Genomic DNA, 12061 nt, shown 5'->3' on the forward strand with positions numbered 1-12061 from the left:
GGGCCTCATCAAACAAAAACAGTGCATCTCATCTGAACCTTGATTAAATTTAAAGCAGAGTCAGATGTTTGGCTGGAACCAAGAATGACCCAGCCGGAAGCCTTGGCTCCATCAGTCTTCCCCTGCAGGGAGCATGTGAGTGTCAAAGGGAGGATTGCTGAGACAGCAGCACAACAAGACACAGGGCATGTGAATGCAGCGGAGAGTGCTTGTCCTGGTTGCAATGGCAAAGCTGTGGCTGTCCCTGATGCTGGTGGGTGAGTAACGGGATTCCTGCAGAGAGATGCTTGTCTATACACTGAAAATGGTTATGAATCCTAATGTGACTCATGCTACAGAGGTTTCTCTGGACAGTTGCAGGTGACACTCAACATGATCATGACAAGTGGAGGACAGCAGTTGTTCTGTAATAATCAGTGTTCAACTAGGACTTGATATATCCAGGTTCTAGTCTCCACTGGGCAATAAAATTCACTGGATACCCCTGGGACAGTCACACTCTCAGAGTGACCTACCTCACAAGGTTATTGTTTTGAAGACAAGGTGAGGAGGAGGAGAAGAATGAAATACTCTGTCTTGAGCTAATTAAAGGGAAAGTGGAGTAGAAACTGGTTGAGTAGACTGGATAGCTATACACTGTGTAATCATGAAAATGGAATAGCTAGACCAGAAAGCTTTGCCATTACTACTAATATCAGGTAAAATAGACCATGGCACTGATATGTTGTTGTTTCTAGCTGGGCAAATGGCACTCTTTCCTAAGTGCCACAATCTAAGAGTGAGCTTCTCTGAACTTGGGAGACTTACCCATCCTTTCAATATTAGAATAGGTACAAGGGATTTTTTTTTTTTTTAATTTTAGTAGTCTTGGATTTGGGGACAAGGTGTTTAATCCATTTTATTAATATGTGTTCTTCTTGTGCTATTTCCTATATCAAAATCATTTTCTCCAAAGCTCTTACTGTATATACTTGACAATAAGCTGGTCTCATGTTTAAGTCGAGGGCAGGCTTTGGGGCCAAAATTATGGATTTTGATATGACCTATGGATAAGTTGAGAGTAAAATGTAGGGGCATGTAATGATGGATGTAAAGGAAAACAATGAGAAAGAACTTACAAAATTCCAGCAGGGATAACTATTTGTGCTTATACTAAAGGTTGGATGGATGACAGAGTAGAAGGAGGCCAGTACTTTCAGGGAGTATTACACTCTTGTCTTTCACCAGGGGATTGTTATATATATATATATATATATATATATATGTGTGTGTGTGTGTGTGTGTATATATGTGTGTGTGTGAGTGATTTAAAGTACAGTACTTACAGTATATTGACCCGTGAATAAGTCGACTCAGGTTTTTGAGGTCGGTTTTTTAACCTAAATTTCTAGACTTATACATGAGTATATACAATAACTCTGTATGAGGCAAGTGGGGAAAAATCATGGGATCACATTAATATCTGTTCTCCTTCCTTGCACCTTCAGGGAGCATTTTAGATTGAGGCAGCTACAGAGAGGGAGAGTTAGATGCTCCTTCCAGCACTGCAGCTCCAATCCAAATCTGAACAAAATTTGAAATGCAGTCTCAGTGTTGGGTGTTATAAGAGCCAGGAGACCCAATTGGAGTAGTGGTTTGAGCGTTGGACTAATACTGGCTCAGCCGCATAAACCTACTGGATGACCTTGGGCAAGTCACATTCTCTCAGCCTTAGAGGATGGCAATGGCAAAATCCCCTCTGAAGAAACTTGCCAAGAAAGCCCCATGATAGTTTCACCTTGGAGTCTCCATAAGTCTCAAGTGATTTGGAGGCACAAGACAACAACAACAACGAGAGCCATTGGGCTATAGTGGTTTGAGTGTTGGGCTGAGTCACTGGAACAGAAATCACACTTTAGCTGTGGAAATGCACTGGCTGACCATGAACAATTCCCACTCTCTCAGGTTAAGAGGAAAGTAAGTCATAAGTCAGAGTCAGCTTGAAGGCATATTGCAACAACAAATTACATCACTATCTGAACATAATAATAAACCTCTGGAGAACATGCAGGCTACAATGTTAGTCAGTTATTTCTCATGATGTTTCCTCTGTGACATTTTGCTTGTATAGAGATAATTAATTTAGGGAAGAAAAAGTCTGGTGCCACCTCTGAAGGCAGCTGATGTTTTTATTTTTCAGATTCCCCTGGCCATTATAGTGTACTATGATGCCATAAAAACAAATTTGGGGGGTTCTGCATTTACAAGTTCTTCAGCTTCACTCCTTTGCAAAGTAGAATGCCAACCCATTGTTGGCAGACCACTGGCATACTGCGTTGAAAAATATGTCCTGTAGTAGTTGTTGTTGTTTTTGCCTCCAAGTCATTTTTGAATTATGGCAACCCTAAGACGAACCTAGTACTGTATAGCATTTTCTTGACAAATTTCTTCAGAGAGGGTTTGCCATTGCCATCCCCTGAGGTTGAGAGAATATAATTTGCTCAAGGTCATTCAGTGATTTTTTGTGCTCAAGCTGGGAATTGAATCTTGATCTCCAGAGTCATAGTCCACCACTGCACAATGTTGGCTCTTCCTTGTGTATAGCTGGGCTATTCTCTTATTTAGTTTAATGTACCAAACCTCTGCTTTCAAGAGTTATAGGAACTGCTCAGCTTCAAACAGCTGTTCACAAAATACATCTGAGAAGTTCCCCATTCCTTGCATACCTTGCATCTTTATATATTTTAAAATGTTTGCTTCTTCTTTAATATGTTCTTCATTCATTGCAGAGCTGAACTGACACATTCACCATCACAAGATGTCAACTTGGATGGGTTTTTACAAGGAGGTTAGATAAAGTCATGGAAGATAAGCTATGCTACTAGTCATGATGGCTATATATTATCTCTAGTATCAGAGGCAGAATGCCTCTGTGTATCTTTTTCTGGGGAGTATGTGTCAGGCTGGAGTCACTCTCATGCCCTGCTTGTGGTCTTCCCATAGGATTCTTGTTGGCCACTATGGGAACAAAATGTTGAGCTAGATTTTGTCTGAATTTACATTCCCATGTTTACTTCAAGATGGCTAACAAATGGGGACAGATATATCTATATCTATATTTATATTTTAAAGACCTCACCTGGAATACTGTGTCCAGTTCTTGTCACCACAATTCAAGAGGGATATTGACAAGTAAGACCATGTCCAGAAGAGGACGACCAAAATGGTGAAAGGTCTGGAAGCCTTATGAGGAGCGACATAGGGGGCTGAGTATAGCTTGAGGAAGAGGAGGTGAAGAGGTGACATGATAGCTACGTTTAAATCTTTGCAGGGATGTCATATTGAGGATGGAGCAAGCATGTTTTCTGCTGCTCCAGAGAACAGGACCTAGAGCAATGGATTCAAACTGTAAGAAAAGAGACTGTCAGGAAGAACTGTCAGGAAGACCATCCTGACAGTAAGAGTTTGACAATGGAATATACTATCTTGGAGATTGGTGGAATCTCCTTCTTGGAGGTTTTTAAACAGAGGCTGGATGGCCATCTGTTGGGAGTACTTTGATTGTGTATTCCATGCTGCATGGCAGAATGGGATTTGATTTGATGGCCCTTATGGTCTCTTTCAACTCTGTGATTCTATATACAAATATGATATAAAGCATATGGAAGCATCAGAGTAAATAAACATATAGCAGCAGCAGTCTGCAAAATAATAAACCAATGCAGTTGATTAAAGACCTGGACTCAGAAATGGGATCATAGCTTGGTGTTTTCATACAGAGGGTAGCAAAGGGTTCTACTGCTGGTTTCTCCAGGTTGGAAAGTAGTTTTGCCCCAAACCCTGAAGAGTTTTGTGGATGGCCAATGGTAGCAAGTTTTGAAGGTGCTAAGGGTCTCTCTATAGCTTTAGCACAACAAGCAACAAGCAGCTCTATGAAACTCTGTTACACCCCACAATTATAGCACTATCTTCCACTTTAACTACCAAAGTTCCATCCTAAGGAATGGGATTTTCAATTTAGGGAAGGGGTCTATACTTCTTTGCCAGATAGCTACTCTAGGGTCTCACCAAATGACAAATCCCAGGTTTTCTTAGGATGTTGCCAAGACAGCCAAAGTGGAGTTGTACAATTGTGTAGTTTCAGGATTTGTTGTTGCTTTATAATGTAAAGACTCTTCAAAGGTAGATTGGAACAAAAAGCAGTTGAACAGAAATCTGTAAATAACAGGTGCATATTACATGGCATTATCAAACGTAGGCAGAAACTGTTCTCGGCTTGACTGGAGCCCTTCACTGTAATGGAGTGGAGAACCTTCTCTCTGGCTGTTTTCCATTGTGGAAAGAGTGAAGGTATTAGGTTCTCTAGTAGATGAGGTGAAGGGAAGACTGTTAATTCATTCCCTTGGGAGTTATACAGATGGCAGCTAAAGGGAAAGGACTGACATGTGGCCATCCTAGTTGGCAGTGATGGGAGTTGTAGTCTCACACATCCAGAGGGCATCGGTCAGAGGGAACTATCTTAACCTGAGATGACAGGCTTCTACCCCAAACTGCTAATCCTTCACCCTGTTTATTCTTTCTCTCAGGCCCTACTACAGCCTTGTTGTTGACTGTGCCCAAATCAACAATTTCCGTCCCACCAGGAAATACAGCCTGGCTCTCTGCCTTACTCAACTTTACAACTTCACTGCCACATTATTTCCAGGTACGATGGTATTTTGTCACAGGCCCTCAGTTGGTGCTGATGCTCATGGCTGATAACTGCAAGGCAAGTGAGGCAAATCAACATTGGAGGGATTCCTGCAAGATCAGAATTGAGAAGAACGAGGGATACAGACATAGAGCACAATTGTCTTCTCTGGATGCTTCACTGGCACTTCGGGATGTGAGAGCTGAGGATTCTGGGATTTATTCTATCACGTTGTTAGCTTTGGGTGTGAAGTTAGTGGCCAACATCAACCTAACAGTGATCGACGGTAAGAAAATTCAATATGATTTTTTTGCAGTTGGCCATCAGAATGGCCATACACACTGGGCTTGAATCTTTTTCAGCTTTTCTTTCTGCAGTATTTCAAACTATCAGACTTAAAGTTCATCTAAGAGCCAGTACTGACAATTCCTTGAAGTAAATTCTCCCTGCTGAGAGCCAGCTTGGTATAGTGGCTTGTGTTTTAGATTAGGACACTGGGGTCCAGGGTTCAAATCCCCACTTGGCCACGGAAACCCATTGGGTGGCCTTGAGCAAGTCGTGCTTTCTCAGAGGAAGCCAATGGCAAACCCTGTGTGAACAAATTCTTCCAAGAAAACCTAATGAGAGGTTTGTCTTAGTGTTGTCATAGTGTTGTCAACAACTTCAAAGCACACACCAACAGCAAGGTTTTCTCTACACATCTCTTTGAAGAAGCCTACCCTACCACCAGCTTTTAACTCTGGAATCCAAGCATTAGATTATTTTGCTAATTCCAGAGATTTACAAAAGATCAACTGAAGTACATTTTATGGCAGAATTATTCAAAGTTTGTGAACCTGAGTCCCCTTTAAAAATGTGTATATTCAGAAAGCAATTGTGTGCCTCATGTAGGAGCTTTCATGGTTCTCATTTACATTCATAGACAACATTTCTAGGAGGGATTAGTTCAAGATTCTCAATACCTCCTCTTCTTATAGGCGTCTCGTGACCATCTCCCCTTGGTTTAAGTCTCACAAAGCTGGAAGGAATCCAAGGATAGCCACCTGAAGACCTCAGGTCACATCAGTTTCCAAAGACTTCTGTATGTGATCAGCCCATAGCCTGGCTAAAGTAATTTGTTCATTTGCCAGCAGCATACTCAGTAGGGTGGATGGGAAGGAGAGAGCAACTAATGCAAAGACAGAAAAGGTGTAGTTTTGCTTACTTTTGGTTGTGGTCCTATCCACTGCTGCTTCCCCTCTACTCACCACATGCAACAGATTATTTTCAGAGAATACAACTCTTGACAGAGAATAGGCCCCAGATCTAATCTAATCCAGCCCTTTGCTGACTATTGGTTCTCAACTCCTAGCAAGTGACCACCTGAATGCTATTTAATTCCTTTAGACTAGAGCTTGCCAACGGCACATGATGGGCTGCAACTCCTAGAAGACACAGGCAGCATGGCCACCATTCTAGAAGTTGTCATCAAGAATTTTATCACATGCGGCTTTTAAGATGTGATTAGAGCCAGAAAAGATTACTTTGGCAATACTTATTGCATGATGCCACCTTGTAGCTGTTGTGTCCCCAAAGTGTGGTTAGGGCATCTCTTTTAATTGACAGGGGAAACCTATCAACAAGCTCAGAGTTGCTCTAGTCCCAAGGTGCAAAACGTTGCTGCCATTGCAGTTGTGATATTGGCAGTCTCATGGTCTCAGTGTCTCCTCCCCTACCCTTGTTCCCCCTCCCCCTTGCTATTGCCAAGCTGGCTGATTGCCTTTAATTGTTTATTTATTTATTTATTTTTTCTGTTACTTTTCTTATTAAAACTGAATTGCAGTAGCAAAGACTCTTCCTGTTAAAAGGTTTATCCTAATGTTTAAGATAAGCATGCCTCTGTGGTTTTTATATTGAGCATGTGTATTTGTCATGCCTTTTAACTTCTGTATGTTTTTAATGTACTTTTATATTGTTTTTAGAGGATTTTAAATGTTTTAAATTTTATTGTAATGTTTTTAAAATCTGTAAGCTGCCTTGGGTCCCCTTGAGGAGAAAGGCAACATATAAATTAAACAAACAAACAAAATAGCTAAAAACTCCTTTTTTAAAAAAATATTAAAAAGAAGAAAAGGAACACAGGACAAAATAGGGTCCAGAGCAACACAGAATCCCAGCAAGTCAAACCCCAAACATCTCACAGCACTCAAAGAAAAACACAAATGTGGTTCTCCATCCAACATTACTCCCCTGTCTGTCACATTCCTAAAAAATTCCATAAGCTAAACAGAAAGAAAGCACAACATCATGCTGGCTCAGTCATGAAGGCTCTCCTCGTCTATGAGCAACGTGTCTGTCCAAAACAATTTCTGTTCTTGTGGAGGCTGTACATGGCATGAGTTGTCATTTACATGTTCAGTAAACATCGACCAGCTCTCTTGAAACATGTTGTGTCCTTTGTGTCTACGAGAAGCTCTCCCACCAGGGCCCTCTGTTCTGGTAGTCAAGGCCTGCTGTCTCAGCCCAGGATTTCCTCTGCCCCATCCCGGATTTGCCCCTTTTCACTTGCTGCCCCTCACTCCTGGAACCTTCTTCCCCCACAAGCAAGAGCCATCACTTCTTTAACCAGCTTCAAAACGGAGTTGAAAACCATCCTGTTCAGAGAAGCCTTCCCAGGCATTGCATAATTGTCGCTTGCTATTTGGTGTTCTTTTGTTGTCTGTTTATCAAACCATTTCCTGTATTGCTATGTACTGTATATGCATTATCCTACTTGAGAGTATGTATTTTCCCTGGAAAATGATTAACCATCCATTAAGAACCCAAGCCCTCCCTCCAGTCCATTTGCCTTGGTCCAGGCCTTGGAGGTAGAGAGGAACTGCTGGACCTCTTACCCTTTCCCTCCACCACTCTCTTCTCCTTCTGTGTCTTTTTAGATTGTAAGCCCGAGGGCAGGGAACTGTCTAACTAAAAAGATTGTATGTACAGCGCTGTGTAAATTTACAGCGCTTCATAAATAAAGGTTAATAATAATAATAACATTGTGCGAAAGTTTTTCCAGTACCCAAGTGTTACATATTCTGGTACAACAGTTGGTCAGATTAAGGTCTCCCATCTTCCACTTCTTAGCCATTCCCACTCTATAGGTCCCAATTAAAAAAAAAAAATAACTATCACAATTCTATGTTTTAGTGATGATGTTTTAATGATGCTGCTTTCCAACATAAAAGGATAGTAATGTAAGGAGTGGGCAGAAAAGTCCAGTTTGTCTTGCAATCAATGATATCTGGTGCAGAATTGTGGTCCAAAAAATCTCATATAACCCATATTAGCTGAAAACTCCTTCAGTGCAATTTCCACTCATTGGTTGTAACCTTGCCCCATACTTTGAGAACCTGTATCTTTAGGGCTAACTGTCCCTACATTTCTTCTGTCTGTGAGATTACATTAAATTAATGAATCATTAATGTGTCAATGATACTGTTCTACCTTCAGCAGGAGAGGTATGGGAAAAACAAAAAAATAATAACGGAGATGGTGATGATGCCAGTCTCTTATCTGCAGCGGACATGGAAGTTCCTGTCTCATCCGTGAAGGCAGCAAATGACAGAGACTATACAGTACCAAATATCATCCAGTTAAGTTTAGCTGGCTTGATCCTCTGCCTCCTTGGATTGATAATAGCTGAGGTAAATGACATCCCTCTCTTTTCTACCTTAAGCATCACATTTCCTTTTCTCTTCATGGTTGGATCATTTGGAGCTATATTTACATATTGTTCACTTCGAAGACAGAGAACACTAGATACAGACATAGTAGCAATATTAAAACAAAACATCGAATAAAGCAAAGTGTGGCCCTGTTGAGGCCATTTGCAGCCTCCAGTCCTAAGGCATTTTTCTTTCTTTCTGCAGCAGAGCAATTCACCTTTCAAACTGGTTGCCACCACATACACACCAACACTTCCCTATGTGGCAATATCAAAATCTAGTTGTTTTTTCCAAATGAAAAGTAGGTTTTTGTACACCTCTAGTTGTTTTTTGTGTTGGCTTTTTGTTTGTTTGTTTGTTTTGACGGAAGATATTGGTGGGGTTTTTTGGTACTCTGCAGGTTCCTGAGGCAGAAACATACTGGTAGCTGCTGAACCTGCTTCAATTGTTTACTCATGTATTAAAGTGTAATATATTTAATTATATAAGTTGAAGGCATTATGAAGTGTCCTTCCTGAGCAATTACACAGGCAATTTGGAGCTTGCCTTTCAGTAGTCTTAGTTTAGATGCACAGGTTGTTATTGTCTGTCTTCAAGTTGTTCCAGACTTATGGTGACCCCAAGGAAAACCCATCATGGGGTTTCATGGCAAGAATTGTTCAAAGGGGATTTGCTTTTGACTTCCTATGGGGCTGAGAGAGTATGACGCTTGTTACCCAGTGGGTATTCATGTTTGAGGGGATTCAAACCTTGGTCTCCAGGGTCATAGTCCAATGCTCAAACCACTATACCATGCTGACTCTCAAGACTCACAAGACCTTTATTAAGTTTCAAATGGACTTTTTCAAAACAGTGGCCTGTTACAGACTGCCAAAATAAAGCTGCTTTGGGTCTTTTTGGTGGTATGCTGTTTAAATGATGCGTGCATCCTAAGAATCCAGAAGCTGCACCAAAGCTGCATTCCAGTGCTTAGGAATGGAGTGTGGCTTTGGCACGACCTCCGGACTCTTAGGACCCATGCATCATTTAAATAGCATACCTCCAAAGAGACCCGAAGCAGCTTTATTTTGGCAGTCTGTAACAGGCCAGTGTCTGTAACTGCTTATCAAACTGAACTAGCAGAGCTAGTCCACCTTTTCTCTTTTTGGAGGGAGTGTCTGCCCTAGTGGCTTGAACTGAACCATGTTATCCAGAGACATTGAGAGTACCTATGCATTAAGGGGCATGTCCTCTTTAAAAAAAACAAACATTCATTGATATCCTACTTCTTGGTGTCTAACTAAATGGCCCATGAGGTCTCTATGATTCTATGAACCCAAACCCGATCCCCAAACTCACCTTGCATCATGAAGGAGGTCTGTTGAACTCCTGACCAGGGTACAAGGAGCATCCCTCAATGTGCAAAGACAAGAACCTACAACAGAGGTCTTCCTTGCTGGTGGGAGGGTGGAAACATCATGCTTCGTGCATCTCAGTTAGTAATTGAAACTTCACTCAATGCAGCTGCAGGTGGTTATGGTGGGCCTGGGGGCAGCATTTGCAGTAGCGACAGTAGTACCTCAATTGTGAAAATATTGAGGAAGACTATTGCCACAATTGTGTCTACATAGTCTTCCTGAATATGGAGCAGTTATGGATTTGATTACTCTGAGTTACAAGCCCATAACTGCAATAAAGCCAGCTGCTGTTTTTACTCAACTAAAGCAACAAAGGAGGGAGTGGGGCCATTGCTTTCTGCTCTTTTTTGATTTAAGACCACTTCACTGGTTCAACCGATTTAGCATCCATGTACATTGTGGATTCTTCTTCCTTTCCACAGAACATTTCCTTTACTTATTGCATGGAGAAAAAGACATCAGCCAGGGATGGAAGAGAGACAATCTTGCACCCACCTAGAATGGATTCTACTTTCCTTGCTCTGCCAAGCAATCCCTCTCTGTTTGTGAAAATGCCAGGGTCAGATGAATTCCGTTGTATTGTTGGCTGCTGATTTTCCACTGTTTTTCTTAACAGACAGCATTGCATGTCTTCTTGTCCAAGGAAGAGCTTATATCAACTTTTCCCACTGTGGTACCCTCCAGATGTTCTAGACTGCACATCCCACCAGTCCAAGCAAACATAACCAATACTGTGTCAACTTGGGAAGTGAAGTACAAGATACCTGGAAGGCACCAAGTTGAAGTAAAGTCTGCTTTATAGGATTATATAGGTGGATTTACACATGACAATCAGTGCAACTATGTACTCATTGAAGCAGGAGCAAATTCCACTAAAATCAACAAGCTGAGTGGACAGGAATAGAATTGCACTGTAAAACAATGGGCAGAGAGGGATTATGAATCCTGTAATGCAATTATGCAGCACAGATGAGAATGTACAACCAAATAATCATTTGCATTGACAGCATGAATGTTTCGTCCAACCTCACATTAACTGGTAAAGATGAGATAAGGAATCTGTGGCCCTCCAGATGTTGTCAGATATATAGCCTGGGCTTGGGACAGATGGACAGAAAAAGAGGAAGAACATTGAATGTTGTTCTTAGGATTCCTAGATAGAATGTTTCTAGGGTGGGATTTTGGAAGCTGCCCAGTTTTGTTCACCAAGGAATTGAGTTAGAACAAGTAAGTACCTTTGAAGTCTTTTGCCTGTATACTGTATTTGCAAATAAAGAAAATACCATGCTTTCTTATTCAAAGGAAGAATTTAGCAGAGGCAGCCCCTGCCACATTCCACTAGTTAAAAACATTACTTTCATTATGGAAAAAAAATCAAGTTTCCAATGACTATACAACAGCACTGAGGGAATGACAACGTCATGACATAAGGCTCAGACAAAAGTGGTAAATAGAAAACCCTTTCATGCTGTTAGATGGTCACTGATTAATTCTTTTAGAAAGGCTTTTTGGAGGCTTTAAAAAAGAATAAATAGGTGACCATCTGATAACACATGGAGGTGTCTCCCTTCTTTTTTCTGAGAGACAGTGGGACCAAACTACTGCTATAATGGTATAACTGTGTGGTATGATAAAGACCCAAGTCTCTGAGGCACTATTTAACTCTCCAAAAAAGTCTTCCAGTTGTTTTCAGCTTTGTAAACGTGTTTCAGAAATGAAGGAAAACCCAAGTAATGGGGCAAAGTGGTTCATCAAAGTGTCCAGTTAGGTGAAAAATAATTATCAAAAACAAGGAATGAAATTATTGTGGTACATGTCAATGTGGGTAGAGATTTTATTTTTTCTCTGACTCCCCCATTCCATCTCACCCCACTGCAGGCCTGGCATGTTATACTGCCATCTCTCTCCCTCTCTCAATGTAATAGCTAACAATTCAAACTCTTCCACTGAGAGAACAGAAATATTGAGTTCAGGATTATCAGGGGTGGTGCAACTGGGCAAATAGCTATCCATGGCTGAAATGCCATTCATGCATGCCACCAGCAGTTGAACTGTTGCAAGTAAAAGATGAAGAAGATGAGGCTCAGGGTGTCATGTGGAATGTTTGAATTTCAGAATTTAACATGACACTTTAGTCATCATCTTGCAGTCTCAAATCCACAATAAGAAACTCGAATACTCACATTGTGACGGCACCTTCAATACCTAAGTTGATCCCCACTCCCAACCTCAGAAGGTATCTTATCACTTACCCTTGCTCTACTTCACTCTTTTAACACTGTCTTCAAGTGTATATGGGCTAGGGT

The 12061-nt window shown here is 41.2% G+C and overlaps 1 protein-coding gene across 1 annotated transcript; it reads left to right on the forward strand.

Annotated features, from left to right (window-relative positions):
• Positions 1 to 217: 217 nt before the first annotated feature.
• LOC149321067 (uncharacterized) lies at positions 218 to 11026 on the forward strand. The gene is made up of 4 exons (XM_089490812.1): positions 218 to 257; positions 4566 to 4955; positions 8147 to 8337; positions 10178 to 11026. The coding sequence occupies exons 1-4, from the start codon at positions 224 to 226 to the stop codon at positions 10346 to 10348; spliced, it is 786 nt and encodes a 261-aa protein (XP_089346938.1). The 5' UTR covers positions 218 to 223; the 3' UTR covers positions 10349 to 11026.
• The last annotated feature ends 1035 nt before the right edge of the window (positions 11027 to 12061 follow it).

Source organism: Sceloporus occidentalis, unplaced genomic scaffold (assembly GCF_023333645.1).
Source record: "Sceloporus occidentalis isolate IW3139 unplaced genomic scaffold, rSceOcc1.0.p SCAF_1, whole genome shotgun sequence".
NCBI classification, from domain to species: domain Eukaryota; kingdom Metazoa; phylum Chordata; class Lepidosauria; order Squamata; family Phrynosomatidae; genus Sceloporus; species Sceloporus occidentalis.

Excerpts from the sequence above, each read along its gene's own strand:
- LOC149321067 (XM_089490812.1), top strand. The coding sequence starts at position 224 with ATGGCAAAGCTGTGGCTGTCCCTGATGCTGGTGG. Across the intron at positions 258-4,565 it reads GCTGTCCCTGATGCTGGTGG|GCCCTACTACAGCCTTGTTG; the intron begins GTGAGTAACGGG and ends TCTTTCTCTCAG. Across the intron at positions 8,338-10,177 it reads TTGGATTGATAATAGCTGAG|AACATTTCCTTTACTTATTG; the intron begins GTAAATGACATC and ends TCCTTTCCACAG.